The sequence below is a fragment of the Poecile atricapillus genome, chromosome Z (genome assembly GCF_030490865.1).
Source record: "Poecile atricapillus isolate bPoeAtr1 chromosome Z, bPoeAtr1.hap1, whole genome shotgun sequence".
NCBI classification, from domain to species: domain Eukaryota; kingdom Metazoa; phylum Chordata; class Aves; order Passeriformes; family Paridae; genus Poecile; species Poecile atricapillus.
In genome coordinates, this window is record NC_081289.1 from 86,033,316 (window position 1) to 86,049,297 (window position 15,982).

General features: G+C 37.5%; 1 protein-coding gene across 1 annotated transcript in view; it reads left to right on the forward strand.

Annotated features, from left to right (window-relative positions):
- TRPM3 (transient receptor potential cation channel subfamily M member 3) overlaps nt 1-15,982 on the forward strand; it is a 265,606-nt gene that overhangs the window by 137,985 nt on the left and 111,639 nt on the right. The window contains exons 4-6 of the mRNA XM_058827630.1: nt 3,672-3,885; nt 6,939-7,063; nt 13,259-13,430. Coding sequence (XP_058683613.1) covers nt 3,672-3,885; nt 6,939-7,063; nt 13,259-13,430 — 511 coding nt within the window. The remainder of the gene's footprint in view (nt 1-3,671; nt 3,886-6,938; nt 7,064-13,258; nt 13,431-15,982) is intronic.

Below are 15,982 nucleotides of genomic sequence, written 5' to 3' on the forward strand. Positions count from 1 at the left end.
ATTGTTTCTGTTATAGTAAATTAATTCTTAAAAAATATTTACGGAATTTAAAATATGGTGTTCAACATGAAAGAAAAGGGGAAATAACATAGAAAAACCTTTATCCAAAGCCCGTTTAAATCAATGGGTTCTTTCACTGATTGTTTAGTGGAACATGGACTAGGCCTTGAGGTGTTAAGAAGAAATTACTTATGCAGAACCAATCTGGTTTCAGTCTAAGAGCAGGTTTTATGCTGAATTCAGTGAGAATTACATCTAATTTTTGTTGTTGTTTTCTTGGGTTTTTTTGTTGAGGATCACACTTTGAGGCAACCAGTCGTTAAATTGAAGACGTATTTGTAGTGAAACTTAAGTAACCAAAAAGAAACACAGGAGCAATGTTAGAATGCAGATCACAAAACGTTATCTGAATAGATTTAATTTCAGAGATATGACAAATTTCTGAGTCTCTTTAATTTATTCACTTACACTTGCATCTGCAATCATTCACCAAGTACTTCAAAGAGACAGCTGTGCTTAAGTAAAGAGTAGCAATTCTGTTCCTCAGAAACTTTGACTTTTGCTCTAGAGCACTGGAGTCAAACCTGGAAGTGTCTGGCTGTTTGACTGGTGGTGGGCATAGGTTTGTTTTAGAGAACACTTGACAAAAATGTGAAGCAACAATTGGTCACAAATGCACTCTTGCTGACTACCACTGTGCCAGTCTAGGCATGAAATGGGCACTACAGCTTGATGCTTTGTCCTTTCACATTCCATGTTGATGCCAGTCAGGTCAGCCTGTAGATTTTGTGATTCAGAATTGTACTTTTGCTTCCTAACTTTCTTGCTTTCCTGACACATAAAAACTGAATTCTTGCATCCTATCCATATACTTCTCCCATAAAGAAAGGGCTAAATCATTTCTCATTAGAAGTGATGGTTTCTTCAGCTGACAGATACACCAGGCATGGAATTTCATAGCACAGCAGCACAGTGGTTTGGCTGAGATTCAAATGTTGTATCTGCCTCCAGAGGCTATAGCAAGAGAATTCAGGAACAGCAGAAATACTCATTAACATTCTAAGTAAGAACTGGTAGGGCTAAATACTCAATTACAATATTGGAAGACATGAATTTTTGTTACAGACAAAAGTGGCCTTAAAGATGTGATTTATAATTTAATGTAAACTTTTAAAAATATGACAAAATAATTATCTTTTAGTTACTGGCTAACATATTAAGTAGTGGCAAAAGAGTAAATTCAAGTATGCCAAACTAAAAATTGCCTCTGTAAGAGCAAAAGTTATTCAAATAGTCATAAAAATTGAATGTTATACACAAAAGAAAAATCATGTTTGGCATCATTGCCAAAAACTTCTAAACCAGTAAATCTTATCTCATTTGATTTAAATTTTAATTTACATGAAAAAATGTTAGATATTTATTTTCCTTACATTTCCACTTTGTAAAGTAAAATTAGCCTAAGTATAGAGGGGGTTTGCCTGTATAAAAAGCAAGCAGTTGCTTCCAATACAAGTCATCTACATTTCAAATAAATGCAAGAAAATACTTCCTTCTTCACTTTGTAGATTTATATTTATAGGTATTCAGAGGTCTTCATGTGTAAGAGTAATACATAGACTTAAAAGGTAGGGACAGTGAAATCACACATTCTGAGGTATTTTAAAAAAAAGCTGAAGAATCAAAAAAACAAGAAAAAAGTAATCACTGTCCAGATTAGATAATACACATCTGATGCTATTTGTGCCTTCATCTTAATATCATCCCAGATGATGCAATGGCATTTTTTCAACATATTTGTATGGTCATTGCCAGTGTGAATTCACGTTAGTTAATTCACGTTAGTCTTCTTAAGACTTGCAGCCTGTCTTCACCAAAAAGCAGGGTAAGGTACCAGTGATTCCAAACCAAAGACCTCATAGCTTGACCAGCAGAGCTTTCATGTCGGCCCTGTGAAGGATGTTGTCTGTGAATTTCCCCAGTTGCTCTTTACAGCCTCAGATCTCCCTTAAGACATAAAAAAGGGAATTAGGGCCATTCTTCTTGTACCTCCTCTTGTTAAAACTTTGACAACCCTCAAATCCCGATTTAAAAGCTATTAATGTCTCAGTCTAGTCAGTGGGATCAGGATTTCATACAAGATTTTATCACATACTGGAAATTGACTGAGTAGGTACCGAGGAGGCAGTTCATCTATATTAATGAGCTTGGCAGACATTAATACTGTGGTTTTCTTCTGTCCAGTAGCTGTTGTGAGTTTGCCTGGCTGCTGCAGAGAACATTACTGATGCACTGGGGGAAATGTGCATTCTTAAGTTCTTGCTCAGCTTCCAGTCTGGGTCCGTCCCCCCAGCTGATTGTGCAAGCAGGTTCCTGCTTCCAGAAATGTTAACAGTAGATGTTTACTGTGCAACAACCCATTTTTGCAAAAAATCATATTAGCAGTTTCCTCTGGAAACCATTGAGTCCTCATTTCTTATTCAACTAGTAAGGAATCCCTTTTATTATCATATGGTATTGCTAAAAAAGAACAAGTTTTGCCAGGAAATACTGATTAGATGTGTCGAAAAGGGACTAAATGATTACATAATATATATGGCTACTAAACTACCTGGCATGTTACAAAATAGTATCAAATAATAATAATAAACAAATTAGGACTAGGTATTCCTCAGGCTGAAGGTAAAGGTATACACACCTGATGTCTGTGCTGACAGCCCATCAAGGGAAGGACTGCTGAAGTTGCTCTTCAGCCATTGATTCAATCAGAAGTTTGACAGATGTGTGCTTTCTGCAACCTATTTTATTTTATTAAGAGGGTCCTTCCATATTTTAGCAGCTACAGAAAGAATTTTTTCCTGTTTCTGCTATGCAACTAGAGCTCAAAAAAGTATCACCTGCCTGTCACAGGTTTTGTGAAACAGCACCAGAAAGAGCAGGAAGAAGGCTTTTAACAGAGAGAGACAGGTATTTGTGTGACATGGTAGTGCTGTAGAAATTTTGAAGAGAGTTGTTATCTCTGAGCACACACAGATGGACATGACCTCCCCTGCCACAAATTGCTGCATGTGTAGCACAGAAGAGCCAGCAACTGGAAATGAATTAATTTGTTTCACAGCCCTTTTAGGATGTAGAGTCTTCTAAGGCAAGATCATGAACCTGTACAAATCATACATAGTTAGCATTCTTTCATCTGGAAAGTTTCAATTTAGTGATCTTGCTCAGTTTAAACTTATGGGTGCTTGAAGAACTGATTTTTTTTCTGTTATTTTTTACTTTTTGAGGGTTTGACCTTGTTAATTTGAAAATGAGGTACAAGTAAATACAGAGTTGTGACTCTGACTATCTAGGTCATCTTTGGCATACCTCTTACATTTTTGGTCCAGTTTTTGCACGTATAAGTTGTAGACATTAATCTTTCAAGCATTGCAAAGGATTTTGAACTAATTAATGTCTTAATTTCCTAAATAAAGAAAATTATCCAGCCTGTGAATTCCAAGCGTTCCATCATTCCTAGTTTCTTCACTAGGAAACTAATCAGCAGGTTAGCAAAGTTAGTGGTTTTGTCATTAAAAAAAAGGTCTATTTGACACAGATAATACATACTAGAAACCAGTGGTTATAACCAATCTTTTTTTCTCTACTCTCTACTGTTGCCCTTGTTTCTGCAGTATGTACGTGTGTCTTTTGACACAAAGCCTGACCTTCTTCTGCATCTGATGACCAAAGAGTGGCAGCTTGAGCTCCCCAAACTTCTCATCTCTGTGCACGGGGGCCTTCAGAATTTTGAACTTCAGCCAAAACTCAAACAAGTCTTTGGAAAAGGACTTATTAAGGCTGCAATGACAACTGGAGCATGGATATTCACTGGAGGAGTAAACACAGGTAAGAACAACATTGAAATAAAAGCACAGTGCCATCTAGGAGACTTCATCACAAAAAAGAAAAAAAGGTAGGAATGATGAGATTAGAAAGCCATTCTATGTTTTATTATATTTGTCATTTCTGTACTATGTGAAAACAAGAAAATGCCAATAGAATAAAGAATAAGAATAAAAGGTTACTCAAGTATGAAAAGCACACTTTGGAGCTGAAAATAAAGCCTTCTGCGAGGCAATTGTATCAGTGTATCACCAAAGAAGGCTTTATAAGATCAACTGTGAGCTGCAGGAACTAATCAAAGAAGTCCAACTCTTATTACACTTTCAAAACTGAAAACACTTTCATCCAGAAAGAACCTTTATTTGATATAATCAGGTGACCCAAAGTATTAAAAGAGAAAAGTTCTGGGTTTTGGATGTGGTAGGAAACTTCTTCCTTACTTGTAGAGAGCTCAACTTAAATTTTTTTGCTGTTACATTTTCATCAAGAGTGCTATCTGAGTGAAAGTGCATCTGTGATATGCCAAACAGGTGTCCTAGGGATTCAAGACAGCAGCTGGCCCAGCTCTGCTAGTAGTCAGCACACAGACTTTGGGAATAAGCTGCAAAACATCTATCTATGCAAAACATAGATTCCTAAGCAAAAAATTCTGATATTGACATCTCAGTTACCATCCTTGAAGGTGGCAGAAAGGGGGAGAGATGCAAGGGAAATTCAAAAAAAAGTTCTGCTAGAGAGAATTGCAAAAAGCTTTGAGCTAGGACATGAAATTGTAAACTCTTATGTCATTCTCATTTGCTGCAGTAGCAAAGCTATAATTTTTACTTTAGTAAGAATGTATCTTCTTCCTGTCTCTGGAAAACAATGTAATCATTCTATCCTGAGTTAATTTTAGTGCTTGTTGGATCAACTCCTACATGTTTGAATATAAATGCTTAATAGGAGTCTTGGACTTGGTTTCCAGACCACATCAAATTTAAAACAGTATTCAGTTTTATCACAGCAGCAATACAAGTAGCACAGAATGATAGAATATGCTGAGTTGGAAGGAGCTCACAGGGATCAAAGAGTCCAGCTCCTGGCCCTGCACAGGACAGCCCCATGAATCACACCATGTGTCTGTGAGTGTTGTCCGAACACTTTCCAAACTCTGGCAGGCTTGGTGCCTGAAGAAAGGAAAAAGGCATAGCTTTTGGAGTGTTAGATAAGTAGATCCAAATGTAATATGGTCCCTGTCTCTTCAAAATAAGTAATAAAATCAGGTTAATGTTGGTCTATGCACCTTGGTGGTAACAATATTAGTTGTCAGATACTCTTGTCTTGATGACAGCAAAGACAGATGTCAATTTTATGTTAAAATAACATCAGAAAAATGTACTTGTACCCATTATGCAGTGGATTACCACAGAAACTGTAAAAATCAAGCTACAGGTCTTTTTTTAAAAAAAAACAAACTGACAGATGATAACACTTTCATGTGGCAAATGCACAACTGCTTCCTACCATTTTTCAAATCCCTAGAGTTGCAAATGCAAAAGCAATACAAATGAACCAGGAAAGTCATCATAAATACTGTTGAAAAGGACTGTTTTTCCTTTTATCAGAAACTACCTAGACAAAACTATGTAGTTCAGGTAGCTCTCTGCTGGTTTTAAAACATATAATTCCAGAAGGAGTTTTGCAATATGAGTAATTTTTCATTGCTCTCTTTAATTTCTGGAGGAAAGCAGTTGATTACTCCAGGACTAGGTTTTCAAACTGCATAGCTGAAAATTATTTGTGAAATCATAAAAATTGAGAATTTCTTGGTGCAGTCTCTTTTGCTGAAGGCGAATTTTAAAATTGTGTTTTTCTTAAGGAAAATTATAACTGAAAAGTCCTAAAATAGTGCTGCTGGACTAAGAATCTGTGATGTGGGAGAGATAAAGCATACCTGGCTATAAACATGACTGTTCTGAATTTTCATGTCATGCTGAAAGTTGAATATTCTAAACAGAAATTTTTGCAGTCAGCACACATTTTCTGCTTTAAATCCTTTAGGCTGTTGGATCATGGCATAATTCATAGCTGATGGCAGGTATAGGAATGGGTTTTCTTTAACTTTCTACCATATGGAGAACACTAGACTCCAGGACATAGAGGCTCTGTTAGATTGTGGGGAGTTTTCTTACCCTGGGTCATTTGCAGCTCAGAAAACTATGGCCAGACTCCTAACAATTGTCAGCCATGATTTCTATCCAGTCATATTGAAATCATGAAATCTGAAAAATATGGAAACTCTTCAACTGAGAATCAGAGAACATCTGCAGAAAACCCACAGTCTGCTTCAGTGCAGCCACATCCTAAAAATAATCATTAATAGACAGATTTTAAAAGATTATTTTATTAAAAGGAAGGAGGAATGACACTTGTCCTTTGCACTGAGATACCACTGAAACACTGCCAAAGCTGGTCTAGGTGCAAGCAGCACTTGGAAGAATGCTGGGGAGCAGCCATTCTCTCTGTACTAATTTCTATTTTCTCACTGATTCCCAAAGCAGGTTCTAATACTCTGCTGGAAGCTATCTCAGGTGACTGAGTTTGTTTTTAAAGAGTGACAAGATAGCTTCATCTCAGGGTAGCATAATGATATTTTCACATTTACATCCTTGATGGGAGCATTTCTGTCCAGCTGCACTTCTGAGGGAGTTGCGGGGTGGGGGGCAAGGAGCAGAATTAATTCCTATGCTTCTTTCTGTGCTTGGAAATACACAAATGCTTGCATGCACATGTAAGCACTAGAGCAAATAAATAAGCTGCAGTCAACTGTCAACATTTCCATTTTTCTTTCTAAAGCTGTGGTTTTTCCTTATTACTTCATTTAATAATTTTTTGCTTCAATAAAATGAATTCACAGAAATTAATAATAAGAAATAGGAATGTATTCATAGCTTTACTTAATTGTAAGGACAGGCACAGGTATTCCTAAAAAAACAACTCTATAATAAATCCACATGATATTGAACAAAAAAAGATAACTATGAATTAATTTCTGTTTTGTGCTGTTTCTTTGCCAGGGGTCATTCGGCACGTTGGAGATGCCCTGAAAGATCATGCCTCAAAATCTCGAGGGAAGATCTGCACTATCGGTATAGCTCCCTGGGGGATTGTGGAAAATCAAGAGGACCTGATTGGCAAAGATGTAAGACCTGTATAGACATAGATGACCTCCAGTAGCTATAAATCTTCCAGTTATTTTTCCTGTCCTCTCCATCATGCACTTGGCCATTCCTCTTAGAATTATTGTCTGCAGCAAAAAGTCAATATATACACTGGTTTTCCATTAGAGTTGAAGGGGGGTTTTGACAGGGCAGCAGTAAAAATTCCTGCACAGTACATTCTTTTAAAATAAATTATAAGGGAAATTTATTAAAAGCTACTCTTGAAAATATATCAAATCTTCATCCTTAGAACTCTGTGAACCTGGGAAAGTGCTTAAGAAAACACTGATTGCAAAACTTGAAATCTGGTTTATTTTCAAACAATGCATTGGTTACCAAATGCATTGGTTAAATTCAAAATTGCAGGCTATCCTTAGAATATATTCCCTCCCATACATTTTTATTGATGCAATTTTGAAAGGTCTTATTGGGTATTGTAGATAAGAGTGACCTCAAATAATTCACTTTCAGCCACTTTCTGAAGGACAGGGCTGGTGTTTCTCCTATTCTTTCACACCACTCTTCTCTTTCAAAACTTTAATACAGTAAGATTAACTCCTTAATTTTAAGTACATGAATAGTTTGTCTACACTGGTTATTTGTTGCCTGAAGCCTTTCTGAACCTGTTGTTTTTTTTCCTCATTTCTGGTTCGTTCCTAAGAAATCTGTCTGAGAACCAACCATGAGTGAAGAGATACCGTTTCCAATCCGCATAAAGAATTTCTTTCTTGTCTCCATTAGTCTAACCCATTCTTCTCTGTATGTTCTGCACCCATGACCAATTTGGGAAGAGGAAGAAGATTCAAGTATCACTTAATTCAAAAGAGTTACAATGATTATAAAGAAAATTATCCAACTGGAGTTTATTGCAATTCACTATGAAGGTATAGCTGTTAGGGGGAACTGTATTAGCATGGAGCTTTGTACTCCAATACCACACAAACAAGCAGGGTCAGACTTTGCCACAGTAATTCTGAGTCACCAATGAACTCTTCTGAGCTGCAGTGCAGAAGATAATCAGCAGAAAAAGCTAAGCACAAGGATGCATTCTATCTTCTTAAAGTAGTGTAATGTACATAGCATTTTCAAATAAATAGTCTTGAGTGATGAGGCAAGAGGTTCTGGAAACAGCAGGAACAAAGATGTTAAGAAAAACATAAATTTAGCTATGAATTTTGGAACATTGCTACTCCTTTATTACTTTTTCCTCCTGTTGCAAAGCTACCTCAGTTCTCAGGTAGTCACTTCCTGTTTAAGGGTGTCTGGAACCTTCTTTTGCATAAAAAGATAAAAAAAGAACTTTATTTCCAAGTTGTTCCAGTCAAGTGGAGCAGCTCCCCTGACTTCTGATTTCTTTAAGCAATGCTTTCCTCTAAACATCTTTCCAATTTAACAGGAAACCAGGAAGTTGTACTGTAATTTTATCTTAAAAATAAATAACTAAAATTAAAAATACATTTTCTGATGAAATCATAAACCAATTAATACTTACTCTGATCATTAGATAGAAACTGACAAAAGTTTAATATAAAGTTACAGCTAATTTGGGTAAGGTCTTCTATTATTAATGCAGACACAATTGTATCAGTAGGGTTACAATTGCAGGATCTGTCCTGCAGGTTCTGTCTAAAGACAGAAATATTTCGAAGTATATCTTTGACAGACAAAATTAAATTTATCCTCTCAACTCCTGGACCTTAATAGTTTCATAAAATTATTGATCAATAGCATGATGTAATGCTGGAGCACTTCTGGTTTTACCCATCTCTAATGCACATCTAATGATACAGCTTTATGCTTACTGATACAGAATTTCATCTTCCATTTCATTGCCTCATCGGGCTGCTTATGAAGACTTTAGTCCACTGAAATATTTGTAAGCTTTTCACCCTCTAATTATTCACAAATCCCTTACACCTATGTTGAATTGAATAAAACACAGCTTGAGGTAGGCCATTTATATCACTAAATCTTCTTAGTAAGAGTCTTCAAGAAAATTATCTTTCCCTTCTCACTGTTTTCCCACCCTTCCCCCCAGCTTTCCTCAGTTACTTAAGTCTCAAAGGACTTTCTCTCTTATTCAACGCATGCAGTTTCTTTAGAAGCATTTGGTGAGGAAGCTGTTTTGGAAGCTTTTTAAAAATCAAAGTGTGCTATATTGACTGGCTCATTAGAGGTGAATGCTGTGAAATGAACCGAGAAGGGGAAATGTAAATAGAATGTAAGCATGTAAAATGAATCATCATTAAGCAAGAAACAAAGGCCACAAAGGATTATACAAGGGTGGGGGCGGGGGCAAACCAACAAGTAGTAAAAGACTTGCTGAACTCTGGCATTAATGTGGATTTATGCCTATATGCACTATGTCTAGTTAAATTATGATCAGAACTGAAGAGCTGTAAAAACATACTGTTCCAGTCTCAGAGAGAGGCAGAAGACTGTGGTGGTCATGGGGTTTGGAGGGGAGGCAGAGGGTGAGCTGTGGCCATGGCACATGCCCTAGTGCCTGTGGCCTCCCTGTGCCTCTTGGCAAGAGAGGTGTGCTCAGCAGAGGTGCTCCTCTGCTAATGCCTCAGCCTGTGCCTGGCCTTATGGATCCAGACTACATAGCTGAGCAGTTTAATTACATTTACCCTTCCAAATCAGTCAGCCTTTGGGAATCCTGGGGGACTTCCTCAGAGCCATAAAGAAAACTGACCAAGTTAAAGGAAATATTATTACTGTTTTCTGTTTGTTATATTGTGATGATTAAAGATCCCTAAAGACACATGTCTTACTCCAGTACTATAAAAGCAATATAGCAGAAAATAGTACAACTCTTAACACTCTCAGATTCTAATTTAAAAACAAAGAACACGAGGGAGTTAGTTGCCTTATTTCCCCACATTTTCTGATAGAACTGAGAAAGTAAAGTGGCTTGCTCAGTCTTGTAGAAAACTGTGATTATAAACAAGTTGCTTCCTACACACAGAGGTATTCTCCCTTCTGAAAGAGTACACTTTGTAAGTCATTGTAGCATGCATGTCTTTATTTTCAGGGTCTGTTCCATCCTCATTTGAGTTTAATTCCAAGTAACCTCTGTAGTAGACAGGGGCAAAGATAAGGACTGGCGTATTTGTAGCATATGTTGAGAATTTAGACCATGATACTTCCAGGAACCTCTAGATTAAATCAGGAATTACTCTGTTCCTGGTAAGCTCCAGAGCAACAGGGCTGCAGAAATGGCTTGATTTGAACAGCTGCTACTCCCTGAAAAGCAAAGCATGCATCTCTTTCTTTTTCCATCACTACTTTGAGCTCACAGTTTGTCTCAAATTTTTTGCCTCCACATAGACTGCTCAGATTCCTGCACTGGTTCACATGGCACTTGCGGGCTTGTTGTCATGGTGAGCTACCCTGAGAGACTTTTCAAGTGCTGTCTCTGTGCTGAGTGCCATGTACCCACAGGGAATCTAAGGACATCAACCGTGCTTTTCACTCAAGCTTGCTGCCACCTCAGGGTGCAAAGGCAAGGGCTGGGGTCAGCCCAGCCACTCACCTATTGACAGAATTCCCTCAGCCCATGCAGCATGGAAACTGCTTCACAGCACGGCTGCTGTCGCATTCATTAAACTGTATTTGGAGGGACTGTCTTGAGCATAAACTTCCTTTCAGCTCTCCTTCCAGCAGAGGAAGATGTCAAGGGACATTATTCCTTATTCTCCCTATTCTCAGTGCAAAGTTGGATGAACTTTGAGCAATCTGGTCTAGTGGAGGGTGTCCCTGGCCATGATGGGGAGTCTTTAAGGTCAGCTGGGTGTTCTCTAAGGTCACTCCAGCCCAAATTGTCATATGATACTATGGCTGTAAAAAGAGCTTACACTCAAAGTTTTTTCCATCTATTTAACTTGCCTGTAAAATGCAAGGAGTTGAAAAAATGGGGGAATAGAAACTGCAAGAGTCAGAAATCAAAAATCTGCTTAGTGTTGTGAAAGAATAAGTAACCTCAAGGAAGTAGCCTCAAAGCCTAGGATGTTTTTACCTTCTTGAAGATTTTGTTTATCCTTTTATCATGAAAAGTCTAACAGAGTGGTTCGAGAAATTTTATTGTTAAAAAAATAATTCAGATGTTGAATTGTGCATGCTGTGAACAGTTCAGTTAAAAATAATTGTAGTCTCATTTTCACATCCATCAAATTTATTGAATAATGTAACTCACCTTGTAGCTAAAAGCAGAACAAAAGGACAGCCTTCTAATCTCTCCTGCAGCATTACTGAGTCAATATATGAAGGCTTCAGTACTGGGGCTCATTAGAACTGCAGATCAAGCTGTCAGAATTAGGGGGTTTTGAGCTCTCAGGAACAAACCACAAGCTGTCAGTAGAAGTGTCTGCACTGTGGCCTGTAGTCATACAATGAATGGGCAGCTCAAGGGATTTCTCAGCTGTAAGGCCTCGCTAGTGTCCATTTATTGAGAGATGGAGTGGGTATAATTTAAAAAGATATGCACTGTTTTAATCTGATTTTATTTTATTCTTAGGGATGTGAGAAAGAACCTTCCTTTTCTTTCTGATGGTGGCATTGGGTACATGGTTTCTGTATCTGTAGAAGCTACTATTAAACACATTACAGCAGTGTACTGGCATTCATTAAGTCATATGCAGCTGTAGAATAAATTTTTATGAATGGGGCTCCAAGAGAAACAGCATAAAAGAAATATGAGCCAGAGGTATCCCCTGTTCTCACAGAGTGTAGTGTACTGCCTTACTGTTGGCCAGCTGCCTTCTAGGTCTATTCCCTCCCTTTTTCAGGATGAAGAACTTACAGAGCACCCTTTGCATGACAGTTCATAACAGCAAAATAAGTTTGTGTGTTTCTCCTTGCTGGATAAGAGTTGATCAAAGTTAGGCAGACATTCACAGGTGAAAATAATGTATATAGAGAGATCTCTAGCTAATGAATTACTAGCACATATTATTTTTAAAGAATTGCATCTGAATTAGAGATCTCTTTAGAGCTGTTTTCTTGTACCTCTTTAGAGGGACAAAAGCTTATGAATAAGTAAAAAGCTTGCTATATTTCTGTCAGCAAGCATTTATGTCAAATTTTGTGTGTACATATTTGTGCATTAAAAGCACAAGAGCTGAAAAATTAGCAACGTCAGAACTCTGAAGAAAATTCCTTGCTAATGAAGGATAGCCCAGCTGAGTTTTCTAACAAGTCATTATGGCATTTCTTCAGCCAGAACTTCATTTTACAGATTTTCAGCATTGTCCCTCCCAAATGACAAGACATACAGAGGAAAGGCATGTAATAGTACTGCTAGAAAATCTCAGAAGTATCAGTCAGGATGCCTCAAGACAACACCAATTCTTTTGCCATGTTAGTACAGTCTTACTTGCAAGTAAGCCTACTTACTTGTGTCCATAGATACCCACCGAAGCAGCTGACAGGCAAATGTGACCCCATGCTCTTATTTGGTCTTATTTGGTCTTATTTGGTGGCTATGAGTGGTGTATTTCAATCTGTCTGCTGCACTCAGTTTCTCCTGATGAGATCAAATCAAAGGAAGTGAAGCAAATTTCCCATTGAACAGAAACTTTCTAAAGCTGTTGTGAACACAAACAAGTGCCCTTTTACTGATGCTAGGAGTGGGCCAATAGTTTTTCCAAGAAAATTGAAAAATGTGGTGTAATATCATGTGTACACCTCTCCAAGAGTATAACTTATCTGTATTTGTGTGTCTCCAGTGCTGGTGGTTCTGGATGAACCAACACTTGAGACATGATGCTGGGTGGGGTCTGTGAAGGAAGAATCAAAGAATTTGGTCAGAGCAAGGTGAGATTTTACAGCAGTGCTGTAAATAGTCAGCAGCAGACAGGGTATACAGGTGTATGTAGTCACCCAGACCTTTGGAACACTGACCATTAGCTGGATTTTAAAAGAAGCAGTGAATGCTGGCACTATTGAAACAGGTTACCATGGAAAACACTTTAAGCCATGTCTGCATCTCAAAGGGCAGTGTTAAGATCATTCTCTACACATAAAAGACAGTAACACTCAAGTGCAGTACCTTAATTTTGATTATTTCTTTTGTTTCATCTTGTAAGCTTGAATCTTGTAATGATTTAGTACAGAGGTGCTTTTCTGTTTAGAAACTTGTAGAAACTCTTCTTTTTCCTGTTTCTAAAATGCAGGTGGTCCGACCATACCAGACAATGTCCAATCCCATGAGCAAGCTGACAGTGCTCAACAGCATGCATTCTCATTTTATTTTGGCTGACAATGGTACTACTGGTAAATATGGAGCAGAGGTAAAGCTTCGTAGACACCTGGAAAAGCACATTTCACTTCAGAAGATAAATACAAGTGAGTAGCATGTTACTTGTATTGCTTTATAATTGCAAAAACCGCTCAGTATAAAGAAGCAATAATTCTGCATATCTGGGGGAGTAGTTCTGCTGTCCATGGTGACCATGAGCTAAGGAAACCAAATAATGATGAACAAAGATAATAAATTTTGTTTTAGAGTGCTGTGGATAAAGGCACAGCAAAAATAGCTGGATTTGTTCCAGCTAAGTTTCAAGCAGTATTTGCTAAGGTTCAGATTCCACTCAGGTCTTTGGTAGCCTTTCTTCCTTAGAACTGTCTACAGTTAGGTTCTCTGTTCAGTAAAGAATGAGGTGAAATTAGTACAGTCAAAGAAAAGGGTGACAAAACATAAGGGAGAGGTCTTTTATTATAAATATTTTGCAGGTTGAAGAGACACTGATATTTATATGCAGTGTGAGTGTTCCATAGGAGTGTTACTATACCTTTGCACTGTGTTTATTAGTTTCTTCAAGGCAGCTGTCATTAACCAAAGCCAGAAGCTGAGTTAAGAGGTGTTCTTTCCACTTCATCTTTTGCAAACCTGATGATATTGCAACATGACCGGACTGAAGCCCCAGTTTTTATCTGAAAGTTATAGTTTTTCTTTTCATGTACCACTTTCCTACCTAAATGAAAAAATAGTCACCTAAGTAAGCATTTCTGCATGGATAAAATAAAATATCTTAATACTAGTATTATTATTTCTGTAGTGTACCCACACTTGATGCTTGATGTAATGTACACATGATTAGAGATGGGGACTTAATTCCAATTCTATTTTTGGTCTCACACACAAACATCAGCAGTGTACCTCCATAAGATTTCTTTAGGAATGAAAACAGATCAAGTTTTTCAAAAGTGATCGTATGCAGCCTTTCTGCTAATAACTCTCTTCAAACAGGCGATTTTGAGGAATCGTGAAACTTTTTGTGACAGGCATGTGAAGCAGGAATGAGATTAGGAAAAGAAATTTAGCTCTCAGACACTAGATGACAAGGAATTACAGGCAGGCCCAATTGGCTGAACATAAACTAGAATGTACTTCATGCTTGATAAAGTTTTCTGTATAATTAATATAATCTGTGTTTAAATTAAAATGATGTGCCACTTACAGCCTTCAACACCACTGCATGAACTCCAGTCACTACAGGCTTGTTGTTTTCAGGATATCAGTTATATTGCTTTTTCTCAGAGAGCACAATGTAAATATGCACAAAATATGTGCATAATGAGCTTTGGGTGCATGCCTGGGACCTTCCTTTGCAGATGAGTATAGTAAAATCTAATCCTAGCTTGACCAGCAACAAGAAGGTACATTTGAATATGGCATATCATGAAAATACATAAAACTGTGGCATAAATAGGAGTTATTTTGAAGGTGTTTAAAAGAAAAGTGTGAGCTTTTACAGTTTACAGCACACATTTTGGTGGCAAAATCTTATCTTAAAAAATAAATCTCTTTACAGAAATTTAACTTGTCAGATTTGGTCAACAGACTTATCTTTTTAAAAGGTACTTGGATGAAACTACAGACTTTGGTGGTTCAAGTCAAATGCTTGCCTGACTTCTTCAAACATCCACAAAAAATGAAGAATTTATTTTCTCTGTTTTCTTTCTGTAGTACACCCTACACACAAAAGTATGCATCCACCTTTCCACTTTCCTCTGTGATAGAGACTCTCCACCATTTAACCACTCCCTCCCTCTCTCTCTTATAAGCACAAAAGTACTTGGATCTCACAACACTTCCTCAAAATTGAAATGTGGAAAAATTGTTCAAAAAGAAGGCTGCCAGTAAGATTTGTACATCTTGGTTCAGTGACATCCAGAATGTTTTTGCAATGTTTTGCTTTTCTTTGCTTTAAAAGAGGGTGACTGAGTCCTGACCACCCTCTAGTTATTAGGAAGTTGACCATATGGAAGAGAAAGACCACCTGCCTTGTTGGGTCAGCCAAACAGATGGCAAATTTCCGATGCTTTTCTTTTACCTTATTTATAGCAGAGCAATGTAGATCCCCATCCTGTGCATGACTTGGCATTGCTGCCAAGGGATTATTATCCAAATGGGAGTCTGTGCAGCCATGCATGTATGTCTTTACTTACCATATTCCAGTTGCAAGCATGTGGAGTGGGGGAAAACACTGACAGCATCACCATTTTCTTTGTGGGAGAGTCAGGAGAAGATGCAAGTTTTAGTTAATCACTAAAAAAAAAAGTCTGGTCTGGAAAACAGAACAGATTTAGGAACTCGTAAACAATTGGTAACTTTTTATATCACAGCCTGCCCCTTAACAATAGTGCTGAAAGTGGATTTTATTCTTATTTTTAAGCCTGCCTGAGTTTTGCTAGGCTTGTCATTTCTTTTTATTTATTTTCCTTTGCTTTGACTATGTCTTTATCCAGTGCAGTGATAGGTCTCCTTGATATTTGGGGTCACATACTGTTCACAAAGGGAAGCTTTAAATTTGTTCTCACATATTAAAGGTACAGAAAATGGCATTCCTTTCAAATAGACTAGAACAGTGACAGTTTCTTTTATAAAATTTAAA